The sequence below is a fragment of the Lutra lutra genome, chromosome 11 (genome assembly GCF_902655055.1).
Source record: "Lutra lutra chromosome 11, mLutLut1.2, whole genome shotgun sequence".
Taxonomy (NCBI): domain Eukaryota; kingdom Metazoa; phylum Chordata; class Mammalia; order Carnivora; family Mustelidae; genus Lutra; species Lutra lutra.
In genome coordinates, this window is record NC_062288.1 from 17,176,161 (window position 1) to 17,203,569 (window position 27,409).

Sequence of the window (27,409 nt, forward strand, 5' to 3'; positions counted from 1 at the left end):
ACCTACAAATCCTTTTAAGTATTCTTTTGAGTTGGTTCATGGTTTTGTCTTGGCCTTAAATGACATTTTCAAATGGCCCCCAGCCTTTTAGTCCCCCTACATTTTCCCAGTGTTTTACACTGACTAGTATTTCCCCGAGGAAACACTGAATTAGATGACCCAGTAAAGCCCAGAGCTGAGGTCTTCTCAAATATTATTTCTTTGTGATTACACACACATACACACACACTGTATTTACAAGTAATGTACAGAAATAGATGCCTAAAACACAGCTTTGGAGATGTGAAATACAGAAGAAAATGCAGTTGGGTTTAGATTCCAAGTGAAATACTGTCATATTGCAGCCCATCCTGGTAGATATTACCTCTTTCTTATGAGAAATGAAAGGGCTGCTTGTTGGTAGAAGCAGGTGGGGCCTTGGATGAGACCTTGTCACCGGGGGAAGCATGCGAAAAGCTCCTGCGGGCGGCTCCCCTGGCTCCTGGTGGCTGTAGGACTTCCTTTCTGCGTGTCCCATCTTGAAGGTGATCCCTGAGGTTCCGATAAGAGCATTTTTGGCAGGTGGCTGGGAGGCATAATTCTACACTGGAGTCACTTAAGTCTTTTGAGTTTGTGGGACTGTGTTGGCTTGACGCTGCTCACATTCAGAGCCGGAGCTCCGTGCCCTGGACTCAGGTGCTCAGGTGCTCAGAATCCCTTCAGGACACTTCTACCACAACACCGATTGGCGCTTCTGTTTTTCTTCAAAGTCTTTGAAGAAAGAAAAGTTGTTAGATCTGATGCAGCCTCTTAATGAGGAAGAGAATGAAACCAGGACTTGGAAACAGGAAGTTTAGAATTGGTTTGAAATTAACAGAGTAAGGGGTACGGTATTTGTGGAAAATAGAGAAACGGGACTTCAGAACACCCCTTTGGTTTATTTTTACATCGGCAAACTTCTCCTCCTCTTTACAGGAAATTAACCAAAGATGTTTCAGAAAAGATGGCTCAGGTCGAGGTGCAGCTGTTGGACACGGCTTCACAAAGCAACAGCACAGCCAGCCAGCTAGAGTCTCTGCAGACAGAAGCGGAAAGCCTAGACAACACAGTGAAAGAGCTTGCTGAGCAATTGGAATTTATCAAAAACTCAGATATTCGGGGTGAGCATTTTTTGTGCAAATACGTAGTCCCACACAAAGGCTGTAACCCACTGTCTGGCCCTCTAGTCCAGCATTTCCAGCATAACGTTTAGTGCTTTCTAATAATCTTAGAGCTTTTGCTCACTGAGTCTCTGGCACAGATAAGGATTAAAGTCCCCGCTTACAGATGGGGGACCTGGGACTCGGGGAGCCTAAGACACGGGAGAGATTCCACTGGGCAAGCTGGTTCCTGGTTTGTTTTCAGTGGATAGTTTAACCTCCTTGGTGTTTCTTGGAGATGGGCTCTTTTGAGTAGTTTAGAAATCACATTGATACTTCAGCAAATTCTTTTATGTTCAAGAATGTTGCCTGGTCAGGAAACAATCTTTGCAGCGTCAGATCCCACTAACCCTCCTATTTTACGCACAATCCTTTTGTTTTCCTGGTTGGGTCCTCAAAGCCACAATAGGCTGTCCCGCTTTATGTATGTCCTACTGGCCATCTGAGTGGATCTCAATAGTTAAATGACTAGGGAAAGAGAAAAAAAAAAAATCTGGACGTGTCATGTGTGGGCTGCCTACGCTGTTGGCTGTTGAGAAAGAGCTGGAAGACTGGCTGTGTGCAGGAACATCTGCACGATTGGTAATTGTGCATCCAGATGTTTGGCACCCTCTAGAGCCAGAGTAGCTGCCAGTGGGATGAAGAGTAGCCATTGCTCGAGGGGAGAGTTATGTTTCTTCCTAAAGATTTTGTCCTTGAATTTTAGAGCAAATCCATACAGTAAATGTAGGGCGGGCAGACGCCAGAGACGGGCATCGCTCCCCGAGGCTGAGCACGAGAGATTTCACTGCGGGCCATTGCGTTCCGTGCCCTAGGTGCCCTGGACAGCATTACCAAGTACTTCCAGATGTCCCTGGAGGCAGAGGAGAGGGTGAACGCCTCCACCACGGACCCCAACAGCACCGTGGAGCAGTCGGCGCTCACCCGGGACCGAGTCGAAGACTTGATGATGGATCGAGAAGCCCAGTTCCGGGAAAAGCAAGAGGAGCAGGCCCGCCTTCTGGATGAGCTAGCAGGCAAACTGCAAAGTCTGGACCTTTCAGCGGCTGCTGAGATGGTAAGGTTTGCGAGGGTTTGGCCCCAAGGCTGTGGTGCAATAGGAAGAAAAAGCACCGTTTTGTCTGTGATCCTGTTCACTTTGCGAATGAACCAGCAGGAGTGAAACTGGTCTCTGGGCACCTATGGGTATCCCCGTCAGGCCAGATCAAAACATCATCTTCCTCTCCAACTCCCGCCCCCCATTCCCCCACAAAACTCCCGCTTCCAGAGGTTTCTCTGGGATACAGAGAATCAGGACTACTTTCCCCTGCCTTCGTATTTAAATTTGAGCCCTTTAGACTGTGGACATTTCTTTTCTACATAGTTCCAGTTCGAAGCTCAAGCTCCCTTCTCTGTGAAGCAATTCAGGAGTCATTCCGGGAGGGAGTTGAAAAAAATAAAAGAATTTCTGCCCTGGGTATAAATCAGAATGTTCCTTTGTTCCAGTAACTTTACCAGGTGAAGATTAACCCTGAGACCAATGGCGAAAGTAGATTCATTTCCCAGAAGGTTTTAAAGAGTAACTCTGGAGCCAAATGAAATTGAGTAGTGAGTTTAATGAAATCCGGCGGAAGGCCAAAAAAAAGCCAAACTCTGCCTGTTTTGTCCTCGTTTCCTTACTGTTTTTCAGGGAAGGACACCTACAGAGAATGGGGAGGGTGTTGTTTAGACTAAGGCTTGCACTCTTAGCTTAGGAACACGGGAACAGTAAAAGCAGGAGGCAGGTGGGTGCAGAGAAGCTGGGGACAGTTCAGGCTCCTTAGGACTTTGTCTTTTGTGAAAGGCCCCCTCCCTCCCTGCCTTCTTGCCCATCTTGCTTTCTCTGCAGTTGGCAAGAACACGCTGTCGCTACTGTGTTGTGCCAAACGCAGTTGATGCCTACAGGGTTAGATATTATCCTGTCACACTTTAGAGCATGTACTGGGAATAGGGAGTAAGGCAGATCTCCGGTCATGGTTCACTAGAAACATGGCGGCCCAGAGCAGTGTGTCCACTGAGCTTTGTAGGGGACAAAGTCACTATATTCAGGCATGAGATGACAGTTCCCTCAATCTGCTCTCCTTTTGGGACTGATTCCTTAGAAATGCCAATAAAAAACACTCATCACAAATAATATCCACACACTAGAACGAAAGCAGAGAGCGTGCCGAAGGATGTCTGCTTTGCAACAGAGAGCAGCAGAGCAGCGGCGGGGGCGGGGGTCCTACAAATGGGGGCCCCTTCCCTGTGATTGCTTTTCCATCAGGTGAGCTCACTGGATGTATGGGATTGTCCTCTGCAATCTCCCTTTACAGGTTCTTGGGTGGAGAGGCTTTTGTCCCTCTGTGTTTTTCAAGTACCTTCAGTTCTTGTTATGCGTATCTTTGGCGAGACCCAGGCTGTTTTTTTCTCATGCTTGTGGCTGAAATAAAACAGATCCCGTGTATTGTCAGATTGTTTTTAGAAAGCATCCCTGAGGCCTCATGCTTCTCTTCCTAAGGCCCATGTTCTTCTAGAGCACACAGAATAAACTTTCTCTTCTGAAGCTTGTTAGGCACTATAAACCAGACACTGGAAAGACTATTTAATAATTTGAGAGATATTGGGATTGTAACAATCACAAAATTATTAGTCTAAGGAGTCGACTATTCAAAAACTATTTTTTTCTTTCTTAAAAAGAATACCTTCCTTATTGGAAGCATTATCTGCTTTTCTCTGCCTCTGTTCAGTGTGAGGGCACAGGTCCCCAATTTTCTCCCTGCTCAGCATTTTTCCATCATAGCGCAAACTTATCATGTATTTGTTTGCATGTGTGCGCCATGGCCAGCCCCCAATCTTTGGAAGTTTCTGGTAGATAAGGAAGAGGATTCCAGGCAGGGAGAATGGTGGGGGGTTGCTTGTTTGTAGAAGTTAAATCTACCTTTTTTCCTACTGTTTTCTGTTTCCCTCTCATATCTGGAATGTTCTCCCACTTCCCTGCTCAAATCCCACCAGCCAGCTCATCCTTACCCAACAACTACAGCACTCCATGGTCTCTCCTTTGTGTGCTTTCCTTCCTACTTATAGCACGTGACCTCTTCCTGGGTGTTTCACAGAGGGTGAGCCTGTCTTCCTCAATCGATCTGAAGGTACTAAAAGGCCAGATAAGGGGCATTCTAGGTGACTCTGTGGACCAGAACAGTCGACCACGGTACTAAGTCTAAAAAAAGTTTCTCAATACTTTTTTTTTTTTTTTTAAGTCTCATGATTTAGGATAAAGGGGAAGCATTCTTTGGCTCTCCTATTGGCAGATTTCAGCCTCACATCAGATAACGTTTGCACCCCAGGCAGCGCCCAGATGGCATTCCAGTTCATTGCGGCAGGAGGCACTGGTGAAGCATTGTAAACAGTTTCCTTGGCATTGAGTAGGGCAGTTTGTTCCTAAGCTCTGCGCTCCTCTCCCCAAACACTGTGTTCCCAAGCACCCTTGCTGAGGACCACCTACACGCTCTCTGGGGCCACCCAGGCCCTGCACAGCTGTGGCGAGCCGCAGACTCCCCCTCTGAAGGCCGGTGCCTGCTCCCCCACTTGTTGCAGACCTGCGGGACGCCCCCAGGGGCCTCGTGTTCCGAGACGGAGTGTGGCGGCCCAGGCTGCAGAACAGACGAAGGCGAGAAGAAGTGTGGTGGGCCCGGCTGTGGGGGCCTGGTCACGGTGGCACATGGAGCCTGGCAGAAAGCCATGGATTTTGACCGAGACGTCCTGAGCGCGCTGGCTGAGGTGGAGCAGCTCTCCAAGATGGTAATTTAGTGGACAGCCTTGCTTTGTGGTGTTGGATTTTAGCAACGGGCTGGAGAACTGGAAGGGAGAGATCGGTTTTCCATGGTCACATGTAAGGGGCATGGCAAGGACATGTCAGGTCTGAAAGTTCTGGTTTTTGTGAGGTCAGCGGAAAAAATACACAGGAAAGTTTTCTTCATAAAATATTTAAGAATTTGCTCTCTTCTTATGACAATGACTTGAGACCATTATGTCACTTATCATGGGTCCAGGTTATGAATATGCTGAGCTGTACTATAAAAAATTCATGCTGAGCAATGGAGCATTACTTTTTCTAAAGGGACCATGTTAACATCCTGTTTTATAGGCCAACAAATGTTTTGGAGGAATTAGAAACTATTAGAAAACATGTTTCTGTGCTAGCCTGATCTGTATGAGAACTTGTGTCGTCATCTGTAGACGAGCACTTTCCTCTGTAGGGGAACACAGTACAGTTGAAGAAACATTTGTTTCTAAAACCCATGGTTCCAAAAGCATAGCTTTTCAGCGTCATTTTCTGGGCCATTTAGTACAGAGTGGTGTTCCCTGGGTCATTTGTTTTTCATATTTAGGTCTCTGAAGCAAAACTGAGGGCAGATGAGGCCAAACAGAATGCTCAAGACGTCCTGCTGAAAACCAACGCCACCAAAGAAAAGGTGGACAAGAGCAACGAGGACCTGAGGAATCTGATCAAGCAAATCAGGAACTTTCTGACCCGTAAGGAGTTGTTTTCATTTGACTTGTAGCCATTTCTTCCTCTCGTGGAATATAAAAAATGTTTTATAGAGTCTGTGTTTGAGAGACCAGGATTCAAGTCTGCATTTTAGAGAAAATCAGTTTCTGGCTGGGAATAGAGTCACATTTCCAAAAAGAAAAAAAAAAAAAAAAAAAAAAACCCATGTGAAGAAATGTTGGCATTTCTTAAGCTTATGTGTATGTAAGTCATCTTCTCTGATGCTCTGCAGACACAGATGGGATACCACGTAGGAAATCAAGTCAAACACACACTGTGGGAACGGAATTTGGAATCTGTTAGCGATTACACAGAATGTCATTAGATCCTTATAGTGGCTTATGTAGACATTGCCTGCCAAGCTTTGTTACCTGTTATTTGCAGGACATCATACTTAATGGTTAGCTCTATCGCTTCATGTTCTGTAGAGAAAGAGAAAACCTCTCGAGTTTGTGGTCCAGCTCTTAAGTGTTTCTGGTCACAGTCTGAATGTTATCAGTAAAGGATGGTTTTGGCCTCAAGTTACACAAAACTTTCAACTGAGATGGACTTAATCAAAAATACTGTCTCACCTAAGCAAGACATTCTGGGGCTCATGTAGTAAGGGTATCTGCTTTGCTCTCAGGCCAACTCCTCCTGGTTTACAAGGTGACTGCCCAAAGTTTCACACTTCACACAAAGCCTCAATAATACCTAATGAAAGAAGAGACCACCTGTTCCCTGTTATATCTTTTTTAAAGGAAGGAAATCTTACCCAGAAGTCTGGAGCAGTCATCTTCATAAATCTCACCAGCCAGAAAAGCATCCCACCCCATGTGTAAATGTCAGATGGAATGGGATGACCCTAATTGGCAGACTCATCAGCATTTAACTCTGAGTTGCTAAGTTTACCTTCCCTTAGAGGTGGGCACCTGAACAAAATACTGTTTAACTGTTCGCAAGGAAAATGGGGACTAAGAAAGGAGCCAGTGATATTCCTATGGATATCTTACGAAATATCCTGTGGAAGCCATCACTTGATCAAACCTGCTTTAAAGCCTTAGGGGTCCGTTTTTGTATTAATAGTTGAAAAACAAAAAAAAACCTTAAATCAATGACATGTTTGAAGGCTAACCTCTTGGGCATTTTTCTGACCACTTTTCACATTAGACATTTGAAATTCCTTGGCTTCTGTGATAATATGCTATCAGATTCTCTTGCTTCTCTGCCTTTATTTTCTCCCTTCCTGAAACTTCCAGAATCCAGATAAGGTATGTAAGGAATATTAGCTCTTTACCTCTGCAATTACCTTAGTGTCCTAACTGTTCTCCCAACCTCAATTAAAAGTTGGCACCAGTCAGGGCACCTTGATGGCTGTCAGTTAAGCCTCTGACTCCTGGCTTCGGCTCAGGTCATGGTATCAGGGTCATGGGACTGAGCCCCGTTGTCAGGCTCTGTGCTCAACGCAGTCTGCTGAAGAGTCTCTCTCTCCCCCTCTGCCCCTCCCCCAGTTGCTACTCTTCTGTAACCTAAATCATTCGCTCTGCTTGACTTTGACGGGACATGCTTGGCTCATCTCCATTCAGAGATGTCCATCTTCCTCCTTTTGAATCCTACTATCCTTCAAAACCTTCAAAAAGGATCAGTTCCTCATCCTCCACAAAGCCCTCCCTGACTTTCCCAGGCTATACCAAATTCCTGTAGCTACTTTTTCTACATGTAACTACTCGACTAGACTATAAATTCCTAAACAGGAGGTGCCTAGGTCTTGGAGTCACCCAGAAGGCTGTTCACCAGGTGGGTGACCAGAAGGGACTGAGGTCGCCATGTGACTTTGTCCTCTTCATGGGGACATCATTGCTTTTCACAGAGGATAGTGCGGATCTGGACAGCATTGAAGCAGTGGCTAATGAGGTACTAAAGATGGAGATGCCCAGCACCCCACAGCAGTTACAGAACTTGACAGAAGATATTCGGGAGCGAGTCGAAAGCCTTTCTCAAGTCGAGGTCATTCTACAGCAAAGCGCTGCTGACATTGCTAGAGCGGAGATGTTGCTGGAAGAAGCTAAGAGAGCCAGGTATCTGAAGACGTTCTGGCATTTGGGGGGCTTGTGTGTCTAGCAGGGAGTAAAAAGTCTTTGACCAGGGACATTTCGGAAGAGTGACCTGTACGCGTCTCTCTGGGTCATTCCCAGAGGGCTGTACTTTAAAAGAAAGTTTTTTTTTAAATGTTCTGAGAGGAAGTAACTTTTTCATGTTCACATTGACGGTCTCCTCCTTTCACTCAGCAAAAGTGCAAATGATGTTAAAGTCACCGCAGACATGGTGAAGGAAGCGCTGGAGGAAGCAGAAAAGGCCCAGATTGCAGCAGAGAAAGCCATTAAGCAGGCAGATGAAGACATCCAGGGAACCCAGAACCTGCTCACTTCGGTAAGACAGTGTAGCCCTCACCATGGGGGGAGGAAACGCTCACAGAAACTACCCGGAGAGGAAGCACATCTGACAGGTGAAGGCTGAACATGAAAGGACAGCTCTAATCTCAGTAAAGCCGAATGACTCCCTTAGCACGGGTGCTAAAAACGTTGTTTGAGGGGGAAAAAGGACCCTGAAGACAGTGGATCGTTAAGTCCCAGTTACTTTCATAGTCCATGTGTTTATCTCCTGTTCCTTCAAGGAATCACATAGACGCTACTCAGTAGTAGGAAGGATGGTATTAATTTCAAAACTTAGTTATAGGAAACTCCTGCTGTTATAAGGCAGCCCAAAAGCAACCTACATCATGAACAACAGTATCTCAAAATTTATGAGGTGAGCGTTCACAAAATTTTATCGTACGTTTTGAAAACCTCTGAAGAGCAAGGAAGGTCAAAATGCTTCCAGTCCCCAATTCTAGAGGAACCTACTAGGGATCTTACAGCTGAACAATGTTTTGTTCAGAATGCATGGAAAACTTAATGTTTAATAAAACATTAAGTTTTCCATGCATTCTGAACTACTCTACGCCCAGTGTATGGCTTGAATTCACAACTCTGAGATCAGGGGTCACCTGCTCTACTGACTGAGCCAGCCAGGCACCCCAAAAACTTACCATAAGCAGAATACTCGACTCAGGGACTACTAGATATTAAAAGCATACGCAAAGAATTTTTCACATGGATTTAGTACTTTATTCTAAAAGTCATATCACTTAAAAGTAATGCAAATATAATTTTTGTTTTATAAAAATGGATGGGAAATAAAATGGACTCCTATGATCCCTACCCATCTTCTCAGAATATATTCTGAAATTAGATGCCATTAGTCTGCACTGTCACCCTTCCCAGGCCAAGAGTCCCTAATGTTTAAATTCTGAGAGGTGGTCTTTCAACCTGCTTTTCCTACCACTGGTTGATACAAACCTATCTTCCCCTATTCTACTCTACTCAATAACATGAGGAACAATAGTTCCTCCCCCACTTTTCTTTCTTAAATTTTGAGTATATACATAGGAGCCCTTCTTGTTCAGGTGTGGAAAAATTACATTTTCCCACCAGACTATGATGTTCTAACCCTTTGATTATTCTGATTTTTCTATCTCTAGGGTTTTGCAAATTTCTCATGTGCTGTTAACATTTTAATGAACTTAATCTACTTAGGTAACTTTATAAAAATTACTAAATTTGGGGGCACCTCGGTGGCACAGTCAGATTAAGCCTCCGACTCTTGGTTTTGGCTCAGGTCGTGTTTTCAGTGTTGTGAGATGGACCTCCGAGTCGTGCTCCGTGCTCAGCTCAGAGGTCTGTTTGAGATGCTCTCCCCCTCTTCCTTTGCCCTTTTCCCTGCTTTGCAGACACATGCTCTTTAAAGTAAGTAAATCTTTTTTAAAAAATTACTAAGTTTTGAGAAGCAAAATAGAAAATATAGGGTTTAATGGAACTACAGGTGGGATATTTGGCTTGACAGTCCAAGTGAACAATGACAGTTTTTTTTTCAGGGACCCTGGGGGACAAGAAGCGTTTTAGGTTAAGAAGCAAAAAGAACGTCTAAACTATGCTTTTAATGAAAGCTTGTCAAACAGAATCATTTATAACTGTACAGCTTATCATCTAAGAATCAGAACTACTAAGAATATTTTTCTATGTTAATTAAAGGGTGAACTTTTAGGTTAACAATCATTTGGTTTGAAATACTTATAAATTTTGCCATGTCTGTATTATTATTCAATCACAGGGCCTTTCATTGAATAGACCAATGCTTGAAGATAATTAAAAAAAAAACAAAAAACAAAAAAAACCCAAGGTGCTCAGTGAAACTAGTGCTTCTGTCATGGGTCAGACTGCTTAACTTGGGCTAGCTTTTAAAAATCAATGTTCACTGATTATTCTTTGAAAAGAGATCATAGGTGGATCCTCGCCAATTACCCAGAAATTTTTTCACTAAATTACTTTGAGTATTTATGGGTCCCAGGAGACATGCCATCTCATAGTCCTAGAGTGACTTCTCCAAGTTTTCAAGAACATCCCTGGTCTGCCTTTGGTAATTAGCTGAGAACACTCAACTTTCTGGGTGGTTTCTGAAGACCCATAACCTCTACTAGAGTTTAACATTTCGAGTTGACAGGAAAAACAAAAGGTGACTTGGGAGTTATCATTTTCCCACCCACATGAATTTGGAAATTTCTGTGGAAATCCTTCCTCTCACATCTGCTTATTTGTGACCATTGTTTAGCCAAAGCTTCCAGGTGTCCTTAAAATGCTTTCTCAACACATCAAGCTGTCTGGGGGTGGTTCGGTAAGAAGTTTACATGAATTTCCAGCCAAGATCATCAGAATTACGAGAAGAATAAAGCTGGGCACTTTATGTAAGCTTCCTTGAAATTCTCTTTTCCTTTTAGTAATTTTTTTCTTTGGGTCCAGGGCAAGAGAGCATAAGCAGCCTTTAATCTTCCTCTAAACTTGTATCCCTAGCATGCCCGACCACTTGTTAAATTAATGGCTGGCTGGGTGACTGACCTTATACTTGCAGATTGAGTCTGAAACCGCTGCTTCTGAGGAGACCTTGCTCAACGCCTCCCAGCGCATCAGTGAGCTAGAGAGGAACGTGGAAGAGCTGAAGCGGAAGGCGGCCCAGAACTCTGGGGAGGCAGAATACATTGAAAAAGTAGTGTACACTGTGAAACAAAGTGCAGATGATGTTAAAAAGGTGAGTAAAGCTTTGCAACTTCATAGCTGTGTTCATAAAGGAGCAAGGAGTCTCCTTATTGCCTTCCTTGGAATCAGTAAGGGACATGGACCCAACGGTTATTCATCAGAAATATCCCCAGTTGGGGCACCTGGGTGGCTCAGTGGGTTAAAGCCTCTGCCTTCGGCTCGGGTCATGGTCCCAGGGTCCTGGGATCGAGCCCCACATCGGGCTCTCTGCTCCACGGGGAGCCTGCTTTCACCTCTCTCTCTCTGCCTGCCTCTCTGCCTACTTGTGATCTCTATCTGTCAAGTAAATAAATAAAATCTTTAAAAAAAAAAAAAATATATCCCCAGTTGACTTGTTTTGAAATAGCAGTCATTAGAGACCCAGATGGAAAAGAGTGGGAGTGCGTATGAAAGTGTCCAAGAAGTGTGACCTAAGCCCTCATATCCACATGGATAAGGACACAGAAAAATGAAATTAACTTAGGGGTGGAAGTCTTAAAACAAGCACACGGAGCTTATACTTTGGTAATTCAAGTAGGAAGGCCTTTATGGCATACGGTACTAACTTGGCCGTTTGAGAAATCTTGAAAAAAGCAGAGTAGGAAAAGCTTTAGGAGTCCGTCACAGAACCACTAGCAGGGAACTAAATCTCACTTCTTCCACTCGCATTCATGCTTCTCACTGGAAGGTACTATATGTTGCAGAGAAAAGCTCATACAACCCAAATTTTTCATTAGAAGCCAAGTAATCATTAAAACACACATTCAGTGGGCAAATGTTTATTTCCCCAAGAAACCTCTTTACACTTTTGAGGGGAATGTGCCAACTGTTAAATGAATAGCAGGGAGTTATAAACTATTTCGTCAAGATTTTTCCTTGAGGTTAATGTAGCATTTAGGCATTACAGAAGGGAGACCTCTCCCCGCTCCAGTTTGGGAAGAGAACAAAGCAGAAAGCAAAGTGCACTACCCCGTCCTTCTTTTCTATCACGTTTGTACTTTCTCGCGGTGCTGAGAGCATATGTCTCCCCAAGTAGTCTTTTTACATAGCATTTTCCCCCAAAACATAGCATTTGATTACGCTAAGATGAACAAGACCCCCGACACTGTGCTAGGTCCCTTTATCAATGGCTACTGTTTGAACATTGTTTCTCCGAAGCAGCACCTGCAGGTCAAACCCACACCAATTTCTCATCTCCCCTTCCTTCCCTCAGTCTCTGCATGCCCACACTAGTCACAGTCCAGATGGTCCTCCTATCAGCTCTTCAGATGGGCCTTTTCTGATATCTAACACTGGATCACAGCAAACCTACTTAGAGAAAACCTACTTCTTTACTGCCAAATAATTGTCTTCCGCCATCGCCAGAGGAAAGTGCTGATAGTAGAGAGGAGGCCTGGAGCCCTGCTCCAACTCTAAAGTGTCTTTCAGCTCTTTCATTTAAAAAAAAAACACAAAGAACACAACTCTTATGTCAGTACTGTAATTCCACTGTTTCAGAATATTTAATTATTTACAGCAAATAGCTTAATGCCTGAGTACCCTTCTGAGCTTGCCACAAGGACACTCTTAATGTCAGAGATTACATGTATCCCTGCTCTCTAACTGGAACTGCAGGCTCTAGATGGCGAAGTGGATGAAAAGTATAAGAAGGTGGAAAAATTAATTGCCAAAAAAACCGAAGAATCCGCAGATGCCAGAAGGAAAGCTGAAATGCTACAAAATGAAGCAAAAACACTTCTGGCTCAAGCCAACAGCAAGCTCCAGCTCCTGAAAGGTGGGTCCCAGGCTCGTGCTTTCATAAAGTATTTTAACATAAGACCTCCACAGAGTTTATTTAAAAGGTTGAAAATCTGTTCACTTTGTCTTGGAGCAGCAGGAGATGGAGATCATTCTAGTATAATTGGGTCAGACTATCTCTTTTTATCTCCCACAGATTTAGAAAGAAAATACGAGGACAATCAAAAATATTTAGAAGATAAAGCTCAAGAATTAGTAAGACTAGAAGGAGAGGTCCGTTCGCTCCTAAAGGATATAAGCCAGAAGGTTGCTGTTTATAGCACGTGCTTGTAACGGAGGAGGAAAGGCTCGAAGGTGGCCGAGGTAGCCAAAGGAGAAGAGCTCCATTTAAAAAACTGACTTCATGATCTTCAAAATACAACTCATTACCTATTTAATGTTTTTAATCACCACATTTTGTACGAAGTTAAAAATAAAATAGTCCTTTTGTATAAATATATATTTGGGATAATTCTTAAATTTTACTGATTTAATGTTTGTGAATCCCTTGAAGCAAGGATATTTTCAATGTAAAATGGTTTTATAAACAAACTGCCTTCACGGGACCTGATTTCTATTTTGTCTGTAAACAAGCTATCATGTTTGCTAAGTCAATATCTACCACACATCTGCCCCCAAATCACCTCCCAGTGGGGTGGCCGGGGTTAGGGGCTGGGGAGTGGGGGAGGTAGGGGAGGATATAGCCTGAGGCCCTCCCCACCCTTCACCATTTCAGTGGCTACTCAGTGGCTCCAATCTCCAAAACTCCTCTAAGGATTCCTTGCTCTGGGAAAGAGAACAAAAAGCAATTTTCAGAAAATCAGGAGGGTAAACTGTGGCTTTTAAGTGTGAGCAATCCTGGCCCTATTCTAGGTGGTGAGGGTGAAGGCTGAAATGAAATCCAGCCAGAGTTTAGGAACATTGCTCCTGCCAACTGAGCAGTGCCAATCACAGTACAAAATGATACTGTGACTTCCCAGCATTTATACTGGCTTTATTAGATTTCACAAACTAGAGATTCTCTGTTACGGTCCGTACGAGAGGCCAAAACAATCACAGAACAATCACTTATTCCACAGGATAAAGAAAACAGTTGTATTCCAACTGCCAAACCCATGTCAACCTCAGAGCGGAGCTGGAGAACAGGCCAAGCCCTCAGTGGTCTTTTGCCAAATTTTTAGAACAAGACCAGTTCTGGGTAGCACTGAACCAAACTTATGTAAACAGATATAATTTAAACAATAAGGCAACCTCCCTCTCCTTCAAGGCAATTATTTGTCATTTTTATTTAGGTAGAAATCCTACTACCTAGCAAAGTGGTTTTACCTCATCATCTACTACAGCAACTAATTTTTTCCCTTAATTTTAAGTATTTTATTTAAAATTGAAGTCTTTTCTACTACCCATTCCTCTCTAGCTAAACGACTAAAGATTTGCTTCAAAATCACTCATTTTAATTAACTCAGGGAACTGGACAACTAATTCCCATCCTCACAAGCCAAGAAAATAGTGAGAACTTAGTAAATAATAAATATTTAAAGTCTGTTTTATACCCACAACTTCATTCCTGCCTAGACATATTTAACTATTTTGTGTTTCTGTAACTCGAACTTCATATTAAATTCTATTTCTCACTATATTTCTTTCCCTAAAGTAGGTAACATGTTTGAAGTTTAAACTAGCACTTCACATAATACTGGGATTTCAGATTTTTAAACACACAGAGGTCATTTCCAATAATGGCATAGTAGCATGTCTCAAGCCAGCTCTCCTGCTATGACTACTGCAGAATATGAACAAAATAGTTTTTTTTTTAAGATTTTTATTTATTTGACAGACAGAGATCACAAGTAGGCAGAGAGGCAGGCAGAGAGAGAGAGAGGAAGGGAAGCAGGCTCCTCGCTGAGCAGAGAGCCCGACGCGGGGCTTGATCCCAGGACCCTGAGATCATGACCTGAGCCGAAGGTAGAGGCTTAACCCACTGAGCCACCCAGGCGCCCCCAAAATACAGATGTTTTAAAGTAAAGGTCCTGGAGACCCACCAGAAGCAGACAGGAGATAGAGGGGAGGTGTCCGAGAACAGCACTGGGTCCTAGCAAGTATCACACTTGGCAGAAACCAAGTTTTACTGATTAGGGAATTGGAAGACTGGGTCAGGGGCATCGAGAATAAAATATGAGGCAGGGGGAGCCCCAGAAGACACATGTGGGGAGAACCCCCCAACTCTGCATATAATTTGCCCAGTGTCCAGTTGACCTATGAACTACACATGCATGGGACAGATGTAATGCAGCCAAGGTAAAGCTGAAATGACTGGGTAAATGTTTCAGCTGCTGCCCCCAGCAAAAATGGAGTTGGGGTTCAGCCAAGTTAACTGCCCACTGAGAGAGAAACTCCCTATTTTTCCGAGGTAAGTAAGAGAATCCAAAGGCTTTATAATGGATCATTCATGACTATCACAGTCCCAGACTACTGGACATAGAAGAAAAAGGGAAATGTGACCCACCAATGATGCAATTAAAACCTGAGGACAACTCAACACTTTCCTTCTAACTGAGCGATTGACAGTACCTTATCCCACATAGCCTTCTGCTGACTCATTACACTCTCTAAACTTTCCCTTAGGCTGTGATCTGTAAGTTGCAATCAAGTGAGTATCTAGTTTATACATTTCTAATACTTTGTTTTTCCTTGTTAGAATATGCTATCCTAAATTTGAGAACTACTTAATCTGATTCTTTAGTTAAAATATGCAAAAACCTATTTTAACATTTAATACTTTGTTACTGAAGTGTTTCAAAAGCTGGCCATTTTAAACATTAATTGATAAATATGATTTTATAGCACTCTTTAAAGAAAGTCATTTACCCAGCCACGGATACACTAGAAAGCCACAGGAGAAAACAGATTAAATTTTCCATATGCTGTGTCTCCAAAAGTGTATGCTCCACAGTTAGCTGGTATCACTACAACAGATGAAAGGGTAATGACCTTTTAAATGCCTTAATGTCGTCCCCCAGTGTGGTAAAAAGATACATCCAGGCCTAGAAGAGGAATAAACAGATGTAAGGTAAGAATATACACTACAGGTAGTCATAAAAGAATTAGGACCATCTTGACATCCACTCAAAACAACAGGTAAATGAATATTTAAGACTATTTATTTCTGTATTTTCATTCCCCGCTGTAATACAGTTATGTCTTCATTTAATATTTGAATTTCACAGATATACCTCCTTAATTTGGCTAACTGGGTAACTAGAAACTGCAGACCTCAATGGGTCCTTAAAAATTTAAACATAAATTCTACCTCTAAGCTGCAAGAATTTGGGGATTAAATTATTGAGATCATTTATTTACATCAGTATGGTTTATACATATTTTAATCTGATCCTAATGACTGTTTCCAATGCGAAAACCAAGTTTAAAATAACTTGATCGCCTTGCTTCAAACACAGCTGGCTCACATACCCTATGCCAGCTCCATCCATGTAAGTAAATCCAACTTTACAAGAGCAGAGATAAAAGCTATGTAAGTTTAGTAAAGTCGAATCGTTCAGAAACAACATGAAAATATGGGTTGAAGAAAATTTTCCAGGATGCTACTATTAAGTAGCTTTTTCTGCAATTTCAATGCAGTGAAACAAAATATTCAATTTATTTTAAAATAGATGAGATTATTCCATTCTCTCCGAACCTATTAAAACCTTCCAAAAGTTTCATAATTCAGTCCTAGAAATTCTTGGAGCTGTGAGCATTTCCTATTCAGAAATGTAACCTCCACAAAAGCTCCCAGGAAATTTCAGAAAAATATAATCTTCTAATTTAAAAGTTGATTGATTTGCCAAACGATGCAGCCAGGTTTGCTTCTCTAAAAGCTTCTGATAAGGTCTGTAAGGGAAGAAATTTAAAATTAGAAGCCAAATACTTGTGGGTGAGAAGAAACCTGAGGTAACCACTAATTCTGCATGTTGTCCATAATTACCGGATGTGCATGGCAGACTCTGGCTATATCCTCACAGGATGCTCCGTACTCCAGCGCGAGAGCGGCTTCATTCACCATTTCACCAGCGCCCTTTATTAAGAGAATAGACCAAGAAGTCATTTTCTTCCCCTGGCAAAAACTACAAGCTAACAGGATTCACTGCTAGAGCAGTTAACTAACTGCCTCCAGGCAGGAAAAGCTTAATAGGAAAGGCAGCACAGAAGAGAAGCGCTTGGACTCCAGAGCCAGCTGGCCTGGATTTTAATCCTACGGCTGAGTCCCTTCGAGCACTCACTTCGTGCTTCATTCCATTTATTCACTTCAAAAATGGGGATAGCAACTCCTGCCCCCACAACTGTGAACACTAAAGTTACTGCATGTATACATAAAAATGTGTTACAGACTAAGGACTCCAATGTCTTATTACCAATTCTGCGGCAGATCCCGAGGGAAGTGCATACTTCAGAGCCTGTGGGAGGAAGGGCCTCTCTGAGGAGGTAACATCTGAGCTGAGACCTAACAGAAACAAGTCATACAAAGACCTGGAGGCACAGCATTCCAAGCAACGGGTTCCACAAGCACAAAGGCGCTGGCGTGGGAACACTGGCCCGTTAGGAAACTGAGAGACGGCCCATGAGGCAGGGAATTACTAAGCGAAAGGGAAGAGTGGAAAGACAGGAGTTCAGGAAGCCACACAGGACTAGATTTCGTGGGGCCTTGTTACCACATGTAACAGCCCAAGGCAGAAAAAGGCCACTGGAGAGTTTTCAGCAGGCACAGGGCCTGGTGTAGGTTTCAAGAGGATAATGGCAGCTGCAGAACGGAAAGCAGATGATGTGAGGAGCCAGCCCGTGAGAGTGCTGCCGGTTGCCTTGTCAGAAACACACGAACTTCTGCTGGTAAATAACGACCTCAGGATGTAAAGAGCAGCTGGCTTTGAGTCTAAACAGCAACGCTTTCCAGAAATCGTAATGGGGTTTGGGGCTTTCAGATACTCACCGGTCCTAGAATGTGTGCTCCCAACACCCTGTCGGTTGATTTCTGTCCCAGAATCTTCACCATGCCATCTGTGTCCGCATTTGTCTTAGCTCTGCTGTTAGCAGCAAAGGGGAATTTCCCAACCTTGTACTCAATACCCTGCAAGAGAAAGAAAATGCGAACCTACATAAATACTGAAAAAATGTATTCCCGTTGGTGCAATCATCCACCATATGTTCAGAAAATAAATCCCAAGAAGGCAACTCTTCAGAGTATATTAAGGGCTTGCTAATGAGATACATTCTGGGTACAAACACAAGCAAACGCAAACATCAGTTCATCGGGGTGTATTTCAAAGGAAAATGTAAGAGCTCTGGAATTATCACTTTGAAGACAGGCAAGTGAATGATCTCCTCTATGCTACTGACAAAGGAAAAATATATATAATGTTCTACATAATTTCAAAATGCATTAATAATAAAATGATTCTCAGCCACCAGAGTCATTAACTCAATTCATACAATGGCATTAAAAATACCCCAGCATTCAGAATTACCTCTTCCTTCAGCTGCTCCTCTGATTTGCCGACCCAAGCAACTTCAGGGTGTGTGTAAATCACAGAGGGTACACAGTTGTAGTCAATGTGCACGGCGCCACCAGCCATTCCTTCAACACAGATGATGCCTTCATCCTCTGCTTTGTGAGCCAGCATTGGACCAGCAACCACGTCCCCAATAGCGTAGATACTACCACAGAGAAGAAAAGAAACACAGTCAACTTCTGCCGCCACAGCTACTCATCTTCATTATGCCATGGTAACAGAAGTTTCTAGTTACTAAGTAACCAAAAAAATAGACAAAATGGGTATCTGTGAGTTCAGGTTCTCATCTCTGGGTAATGAAAACATTCAATTCTTTCTGTTTCCACAGATGAGTTTACTCTTCTTCCCCAAAGCCAGTGCATTTAAGCATGACAAGTCTTATTTTCAAAATAGTATTTAAAATAAATTTTTAAGTTTTTTGAAATGCACATAATTATCCAACTTACTTTGGAATTTTAGTTTGGAATCTGGTATTGACTGGAATTCTACCTCTAGGATCTAGTTCAATTCCAAGCGCTTCCAGTCCCAAGTTCTGAGTAAAGGGTCGTCGGCCAATGCAAACCAAGAGTACGTCACATGTGATAACTTCGGCTTTCCCACCAGAAGCACCTTCAATACTAGACAATGAACAGTGTGTGACTATTAATCACACATCAACAGAAACAACTGACAGACTTAGAAATGTAAGAAGAGATGTTTCTCGAGTGATGCTGACACTTTAAACAGGAGTCATGCAATGAAAACGTACAAATCCTCTAGAGGTCTATCAGTCAAACCTCACAAAAACAAAAAACAAGAACATAGGTCTTACAATCAGAAGATCAAGCAATGGCCCCACCCCTCACTTGCTGTGTGACCTTAGGCAAGTAATTTCATTATGTTATAGGGGTATTTAGTAAGAAGAGTGCCAGGCACACAGTAAACAATCTAATATTCTTATTGATTTCCCCCTATATATCTAAAAATACTGAGTTTTACTGAATATTAAGAGTGTAAATATTTCCAAATGTATACCAGGAGGAAGCACATTACAGTGAGAACACTCAATTAAATTTTCTAGCATCAACTTCATCATGAATTTCAATGGACAGACTTAATAAGCAATACAGAGTTATATTAAGCAATAAAATGGCCCTAAGTCATAACAAAATCTGATTCTGAAAAAGAGTGTTTTCCTTGGGTGCCTGGGTGGCTCAGTGGGTTAAGCTGCTGCCTTCGGCTCAGGTCATGATCTCAGGGTCCTGGGATCGAGTCCCGCATCGGGCTCTCTGCTCAGCAGGGAGCCTGCTTCCCTCTCTCTCTCTGCCTGCCTGTCTACTTGTGATCTCTCTCTGTAAAATAAATAAAATCTTTAAAAAAAAAAAAAAAGAGTGTTTTCCTTAAGCAAACAGATCAAGATATTGTATTAAAACCAAATGAAGCATACTTACGAAACATCAATTTTTCCATCTGACTTCTTGGTAGCACCAGTAACTTTTGTATTCAATTTAAATTTAAATCCTTGTTTTTGAAGGATGCGTTGAAAGTTCTTAGATATCTCCATATCAATTCCAACTCCACCAACATGACCTAAAAACTCAACTGCTGTCACATCTGCACCAAGTCTTTGCCAAACTGAACCCTGTAGATAATAATTTTTTAAAAATCACAAAAATAAGAATAAAGGTTCCTAAAGCAAGTATTTACTGAAACATTATAAATAATCTACTGTCAGATAGTCTCTTTTGTTACTATGTCCCTATCAGAAGCTCTAAAGTTCAAAATGAATACGGTGGCAAATAAATGTTTCATGTACTTCATGTATTAATTTGTTCTTTCCTTCAACATTTACTGAGCACCTACAATACGCCAGGCACACATCAGTGATCAAAATGCTGCCCCCAGGGAGCTTATATTCTGGGAAGGGAGGCAGATTAAGTAAAATTCACACAGAGGATAGTAAAGTGCTCAGAGAAAAATAAAACAGAAAGAGGAACCACGACTGCTAGAAGGAGTAAGGCTACCATTTTAAAAAGAGCATGGTCAGTGGGGAAAGCTTTTCTGACACATGCACAAAGACAGGGAATGAACTACACAGGGATCTGGTCCAGGAAGAGGGCAACAAGTAGGAAAGAAGATCCTGAAGGAGAAGAAGGTCCTCTGACTCCTACTAATTACTGGTATTTGTAAAATATTAAACTGGCTTCATATATTATTTTCTCAACAGAACATTCCAACTGTAATTTAAACTGAATGCTGCTTTTTAACATTTTAACATTTTAACAATTAAAATATCTGAATACCTCTTTATAAAACAGGCAAGATGAATATAATTTCACAGCATTAAATAGAATATGACAAACAATGAACATATCCCTTTCAAGAATTTGTATTAAAATCGTCTGGTAATTTAAGAAGTTTACCTTTCCAATTAGTTTTATGCATTCATTTAAAAAATTTCCTACATTTTGGGAATGAGAGCTTAGTAAACTAAAGGCAATACAGCAACACTAAAAATCCAATCACAAGCATATATACAAAAATTAACTCAAACTGAATCATGGATTTTATTATAAAACTCAAGACTATAAAACTTATGGCCAAAAACATAGTAAAGAATCTTTGTGACCCTGAGTTAGGGTCACACTACGTCATAGGCACAATCCATGAAAGAAAAAAAAAAAAGATGAGACTATATCAAAATTAAACTTCTCCTGTTCCAAAGCTAATATTAAGAATAGAGACAGAGAAGCCACAGATGGAGAAAAAATATTTGCAAAACTTCTTTTTGATAAAGGATGTATATTCTTTGCATAAAGAGCTCTCAAATAACATATCCAATAAAAAGCCAGACAAAATAGTTGAAGAGGTTATGTCACAAAAGACAATGCAGAGATGGAAAATCAGCCCCTAAAAACATACTCCACATTACAAGCCACTAAAGAAACACAAATTGAAATGCCCAGGAGCTACTACTACACACCTATGAGAATGGTTCAAATAAAAAACAGCACCGCTGCTACTCCTGGGAGGACGTGGGCAACCAAACTCACTCTGCTGGTGGACGACAGCACAGCCACTCTGTAAACAGAGCTCCTTGAAAGGCCAAACACAGAACTACCATGTGACCCAACAAATCCACTCCTAAGGTTTACACACAAGGGAAATGAAAACAGATGTCCACATGGAAACCCGTACATAAACGTTCATAGCAGTATTATTCCTAACAGTTCCAAAGTGGAAACCAGCCAAATGTCCATCAATGGATGAGTGGATAAACCAAATGTGCTCTAGCCACAGGGCGGGACTTCCGGCTCTACAGTTACAAAGTACATGTGAACCCCAAGAACGTGGCGCTAAGTGAAGAAGCTGGAGACGTAAAGGCCACATACTGTGTGAATTCCGTTTATGTGAAAAGTCCAAAATAGGCAATTCCACAATCCCAGAAAGTAGATTAGTGGTTTCCAGGGCCTGGGAGAAGGGAGGAAGGCAGAGTCACTGCCAGTGGACATGGGGTTTCTTTCTGAGGTGAAAAAAATGCTCTGGAATTAGGATCATGCTGACAACTGCACAACGCTGTGAACATACTTTAAAAAACAAAATAAAAAACACTGAACTGTACACTTTAAATGGGTGAGGAGGGATATAGGAACTGTATCTCAATGAAGGTGTTAAAAATACACTTCTCTGAACCTAAATGAGAAAGTAAAGTAAGAAATAGTAAGAGTATATTAAGTCACTGTTGTACACCTGAAACTACTGCGATATTCAATTAAACTTCAAAAAATAGTTTAAAAATGTGTGGTATACATACATAGGAATATTATTCAGCCATAAAAAAGAAAACAATCACGACATTTTCAACAACAACAAAAATAGTAAGAAAGTGGGAAATGATAAGCATCATCTTGAATTCAAAGTAGGGAATAAAGAGCACAGAGAGCTAGACAAATGTCTTATTTTTTAGGAAAATGGATTTCAAAATCCTAAGAAATAGGAAAACTCTAATATTATCTACTAGACGTCAGGCACTGTATTAGAGTTTATCAGCTGCTAGACACTGGGTTATGTGTTTTATATGTATTTTACCTCATTAAATCCCAACAATAATCCTGTATGGCAGTTACTCTTATTAAAATGGGGATTTTTATGATGAATCAACTAGTTCAGAGAAGTTCGTTCATTTAAGGACATAGTCATCAAGAGGCAAAGCCAAAATTCAAATTTAAATCTGATTCTAAAACCTATATTCTTAAGCACTAAATTAAACTGGAATGAAAAAAGTTAAACTATGAAAAAATAAAAAGACAGTCACATGAATAATCTTTATGAGAAATTAAAGACAGAAGTATGATTACTAGTAAGTTATCTCTAATAAGTTTAAATTTTTAAAAAGACATTTGTAAAAATATTCAATTTGCTTGAGACACCTAAAACATTAAGATTTTTAAAATGATCCAACACTTATAAAAATATCCTAAGGCAAAAGTGCTGAAATGAAAGAAAGAGAATTATTGCTTTGGGATATTATTATATTTACCAAAAAAATAAAGTAAATCTATGTTATTCCTTTTTCTTGCTCAATTTTATCCACCCATGAGAACAATTTTCAAAGTGGAATGAATAGAGAAAATATTAAGAAAACTATTAATTTTTGATAAATTAACTCTCTAATCAAACAAATCTGATCATAATCTGATGACAGAGACACTGTCAGTCAGTGAGCTCTGGGAACTTAATGAGCGTAAGGGAACCAAATGGAACCAAACAAGCAATATATTGCCTAAAATTTTCAAAACTGAAAAGAACAAGATTCATTGAAATGTGGAACAGAGGTCAATCCCTGCTAAATACTAGAAGAGATAATTAAACAGATGGTCTGATAATCATTAGATACTACCAAAAGTATTCCAAACAGGTCATGTAAACTATTTTCTGAAGGCTTTTCTGGACTGGACAATAATGTAGGGTATTTCTATTATCAGCAAAGTTTTCAAAAAAAAAAAAAAAAAAAAAAAAAGGAAAGAAAATTTCACATCCCTTAGATGTAATGGATTAGTGGGTATTTAAATACATTTATAAACAGGTTAAAGACTATAGAGTCAGATGTGAAGGACACCAGAGACAGTTTCATTAATCAATTTAGATAAGATCAGATGATAGGCCACATGCCTTAGTTAACATGCTTCCCAGATTTATGAATTACACATGGCAAGAAAAAGTAGTTAAGTGTAAGGATAACCAAATCAAGACAAAGGAAAAGACTGGAATAATGGGTATAAGTGAACAGCAGATTAAAGCAAGGATAAAGGCTCAAAATCCCTTACTTAGGTCGATTTATTTATTTAGATTTAACAACTCAAAATTCCTCAAGCAAAAGATGTGAAGTTTTCAACTGACTATAAATTCAATACATGCTTTGAAAAGGAAAAGATAATCAAACTGATCCTAAAGGATTATATCAAACAAAGCAGATTCCGTATCAAGAACAAGTTCTCTAAATTATCCTGCTTATTTATTATTTATTTAAGCTTATTAATTATCAGGCTTATTAGTTCTGAACGCCATTTCCAAGTGATCCTGACAGATGAGACTGGATCAGAAGATGACAACAAAATAACAATCTGGTATCTACAAGACCTGGGTAAGCAGTATTAAGGAAAGCCACAGAGATTCGAATATGAATCTCATATTCAGCACAGAAAGACTTGTACTTTCTCAGAAACAAAGGACTTAAAAAGGGCTAAAAAAGTACTATCTAAGCTGACTTCTGAAAGGTATTTATCAACAGACGTTTACTCGGCAATAACAACAAAAGCTAACACGTGACTACTTATGTATCAGCACTGTGCTACGCACTGAAGATGCAGTCGATGAAACAGCCATGACCTCTGACCTCAGGAGTGGATGATTTAATTAAAGAGAGACAAGTCAACAAGTTAAGTTCAATAAAGTGAGATAAATACTGCAGCGAGTACAGATACAATGGGACACTCAGCAAGAGTACGTAAGGGCATGTAAGGCAGTTAATCAGCGTAGTCGTCAGGGAAGGCTCTGAGAGCAGAGACTGGTAGAGGGAAGCATTTTCCAAACAGAAGGCCTACAGGAAAGTGGAAGAGCATAGCTTGTTCAGAAACTGGTATTTCGCTGTACCTGGTACATAGTTTGAGAGGGAGAGGGGCTAGAAATGAGGCTGGTGACTGAAGCCAGGGCTGCATCACACTGGCCTTTCAACAACATTAAGATTTTGGAGCTATCCTAATGACGATCACTAGTTATTGAAGGATTTTCAGCAATGGAAAACACGATTACATTCGTATTGTAAGAGAGGACTTCAGCCATTCCAGGAAGATTAGATTAGAAAAAGATGAAAGTCAGGGAGACTTAGGGTAAGAAATGACACTGGCCTGAACTGGGATCTAAGGAGATGCGTGAAAAAAAGGAGGCCATATTCCTGAGATAGTATCTTGCGGCATCACGTCAGGACCCACTGACTCAGCAGGAGGTGCAATGACATGACAGAAGTCACAGGTAATTCCCAAACTTCCTGCTTAAACCTGTAGATGAGGGTGGTACAACTCACTGAGATGAGAAATATTAAGAAAGCAACAGGTTTGGTTTTGTTTCTTTGTGGGTGAAAGAGGAGAGGAAGACGGAAAGGTTAAGTTATTAATGTACTGAATATAGCGTCTGAGAGATCTATAGGTAGAGATGCTGATAGGAGCTTAGATATAAAAGTCCAGAAGTGTCCAAGATGGCAGCATAGGAAGACCCTGAATTCACCTCCCAAAGACAGATGGAATCTACATGTCTACAGAGAGCAATTCCTCTGGAAGAACGAGGAATGACTCAACAGCTCTAGCTCTGTACAACAAAGGATAGTGGGACCACACAGAGAACAGGTGGAGAGCCTGAGACACAGTAACAATGGGAACCTGACCCCCAACATTACCAACTACTAGGAAGGAGGGACAGCACTGAGGGGCCCCATGCAGATTTGCCCATCCTTGGGCACAGCAAAAAAGCACAATCCTTTTAAGAACCGAAAAGAAAAGCTCATTTACTAGCCCTACAGCATGGGCAAAATGGAGGGGAAACTACTGGAAATCTCTCCAGAGCTGGAGAGGCTGACAAGTGCCATTGTTCACATTCCCCCTCCACCTTGATAGCACAAACAGGAGCAAGGTCCAGGCACTCAAACTGGCCTGCTGCTCAGTGAGCCCTGGTCCCCTAGTCCATACCAGCTCCAGTCATCCCCCTCCAGGCCAAGGAACTCCCAGCTCCAGCCCGCTTCAATGAGGACAATTATAAATTTAAAAAAAAAAAAAAAAAAAAAAAAAAGGTAGTTAAGGGGACTCAAAATATGTAAAATATAGTAACATATACATAAAACATGGAAGGTGGGGGAATAAAAATGCAGTCCTTTTAGGAAATGCTCAAACTTAAGTGACCATCAACTTAATATAGACTGCTGTATACTTAAGATGTGAACCACATGATAACCACAAACCAAAAACCTACACCAGATACACACACAAAAAAGAAAAAGCCAAGTATAACATTAAAGTCATCAATCACAAGGAAAAAGAACAAGAAAAAAAGGGAACCGAGAAAAGCTATGGAAATAATGAACAAAATGGCAATAAATACATACTTACTGATAATTAAATGTAAAGAGTCTAAATACTACGACAAGACCTAGGCTGATGGAATGGATAAAAAAACAAGACTCATCTATACGCTGCCTATAAGAGACTCATTTCAGACCTACAGAAACATAAAGACGAAAGGGAAGGGATGGAAAAAGATATTCCAAGCAAATGGAAGCCAAAAAAAAGGAAGAAGCCAGAGTATCAATACTTATATTAGATGGAATCACCTTGAAAATAAAGACTATGACAACAGACAGTGGCACTGCATAATGATAAAGAATTAATCCAACAAGAGGACATAACAATTGTAAATATCTGTGCACCCAATATTGGAGCATCTAAATATATAAAACAAATATTAACAGACATAAGGGGAGAAAGTAACAGTAACATTAACAGTAGGGGATAGCCGGCTTGCATCAATGGAGAAAATCAAATAGAAAACCAGTAAGGAAATCGTGTCATTGAACAAGACATTAGTCTAGGTGAATCTAACAGATATATGTAGAACATCAGATCCAAAACCAACAAAATACATTCTTTTCAAGTGCACATGAACATTCTCCAAGACAAATCACATGTTAGGCCACAAAAAGGTCTCACTAAATTTAACCTTAAAAAGCATTTAGGAACACCTGGGTGGCGTAGCTGGTTAAGCATCCACTTTTGGCTTAGGTCATGATCACAGGGTCCTGGGATTAAGCCCTGCATCAGACTGTATATACAGAGGGGGAGTGTGCTTCTGTCTCCCTCTCCCCCATCCTCTGCTCATTCCGTCTCTCAAATAAATAAAATCTTAAAAAAAAAAAAAAAAAACCACATATGGGTCAACAAAGAAAGCAAAAAGAAAATTAAAAAAATACATGGAGACAAATGAAAACAAAACATCATGGTTCAAAATCTTTGGCACATAGAGAAAGCAGTTCTAAGATAGATATTGATAGCAATATAACCAAGAAACAAGAAAAATCTTAAACAATTCAACCTTACAAAAGAAAGTAGGCAAAAAAAAAAGAGCAAAGTTAGTAAAAGGAGGACAGAAAAATCAGAGCAGAAATAAATGAAAGAAACTAAAAAATAATAAAAATCAATGAAACTGAGAGCTCTTTCTTTGAAAAGTGAAACTGATAAAACTTTAGTCAGACTCATCAAGAAAAAAAGAGACAGCTCAAATAAATAAAATGAGAAATTAAAGAGAAGTAAAAACCAACAACACAGAATTACAAAGGATTAGTAAGAGATTACAACAAAAAATTATATGCCAACAAACTGGACAACACAGAAGAAATCATTAAATTCCTAAAAATGTACAATCCTCCAAAACTAAACCAGGAAGAAACAGAACACCTGAACAGACCAAGTACTGGTAACAAAATTGAATCTGTCATCAGATTCAACTTCAAAGCTATGCATTATACTCTCAAGCTGAGGTATGAAATAAAGTGTTCTTCCTCCCCAAAACCAAAACAAGACAAAACAAAACCCTCCCAACAAACAAAAGTCCAGGACCTGATGGAGTTACAGGTCAATCTACTAAACATTTTAAAAAAGAATTAAAACCTAT

At 40.9% G+C, this 27,409-nt stretch overlaps 2 protein-coding genes across 4 annotated transcripts in view; one reads left to right on the forward strand and one right to left on the reverse strand.

Moving 5' to 3' along the window:
• LAMB1 (laminin subunit beta 1) overlaps window positions 1-13,110 on the forward strand; it is a 68,684-nt gene extending 55,574 nt beyond the window's left edge. For 2 of the 3 annotated variants that reach the window (XM_047695855.1, XM_047695854.1), the window contains exons 26-34: window positions 955-1,139; window positions 1,994-2,235; window positions 4,773-4,976; window positions 5,567-5,711; window positions 7,577-7,784; window positions 7,995-8,136; window positions 10,711-10,887; window positions 12,489-12,648; window positions 12,808-13,110. In XM_047695855.1, coding sequence (XP_047551811.1) covers window positions 955-1,139; window positions 1,994-2,235; window positions 4,773-4,976; window positions 5,567-5,711; window positions 7,577-7,784; window positions 7,995-8,136; window positions 10,711-10,887; window positions 12,489-12,648; window positions 12,808-12,944 — 1,600 coding nt within the window. In that variant the 3' untranslated portion in view covers window positions 12,945-13,110. Of the gene's footprint in view, window positions 1-954; window positions 1,140-1,993; window positions 2,236-4,772; window positions 4,977-5,566; window positions 5,712-7,576; window positions 7,785-7,994; window positions 8,137-10,710; window positions 11,008-11,222; window positions 11,934-12,488; window positions 12,649-12,807 lie in introns of those variants that run through there. The other variant, XM_047695856.1, reaches the window with a different exon arrangement.
• A 2,683-nt stretch (window positions 13,111-15,793) lies between these two features.
• DLD (dihydrolipoamide dehydrogenase) overlaps window positions 15,794-27,409 on the reverse strand; it is a 34,060-nt gene continuing 22,444 nt past the window's right edge. The window contains exons 9-14 of the mRNA XM_047695857.1: window positions 19,645-19,835; window positions 18,661-18,831; window positions 18,170-18,359; window positions 17,635-17,772; window positions 16,636-16,725; window positions 15,794-16,541 (exon numbers count right to left, since the gene is read on the reverse strand). Of these exons, the coding sequence (XP_047551813.1) occupies window positions 16,476-16,541; window positions 16,636-16,725; window positions 17,635-17,772; window positions 18,170-18,359; window positions 18,661-18,831; window positions 19,645-19,835 (846 nt within the window). The 3' untranslated portion in view covers window positions 15,794-16,475. The remainder of the gene's footprint in view (window positions 16,542-16,635; window positions 16,726-17,634; window positions 17,773-18,169; window positions 18,360-18,660; window positions 18,832-19,644; window positions 19,836-27,409) is intronic.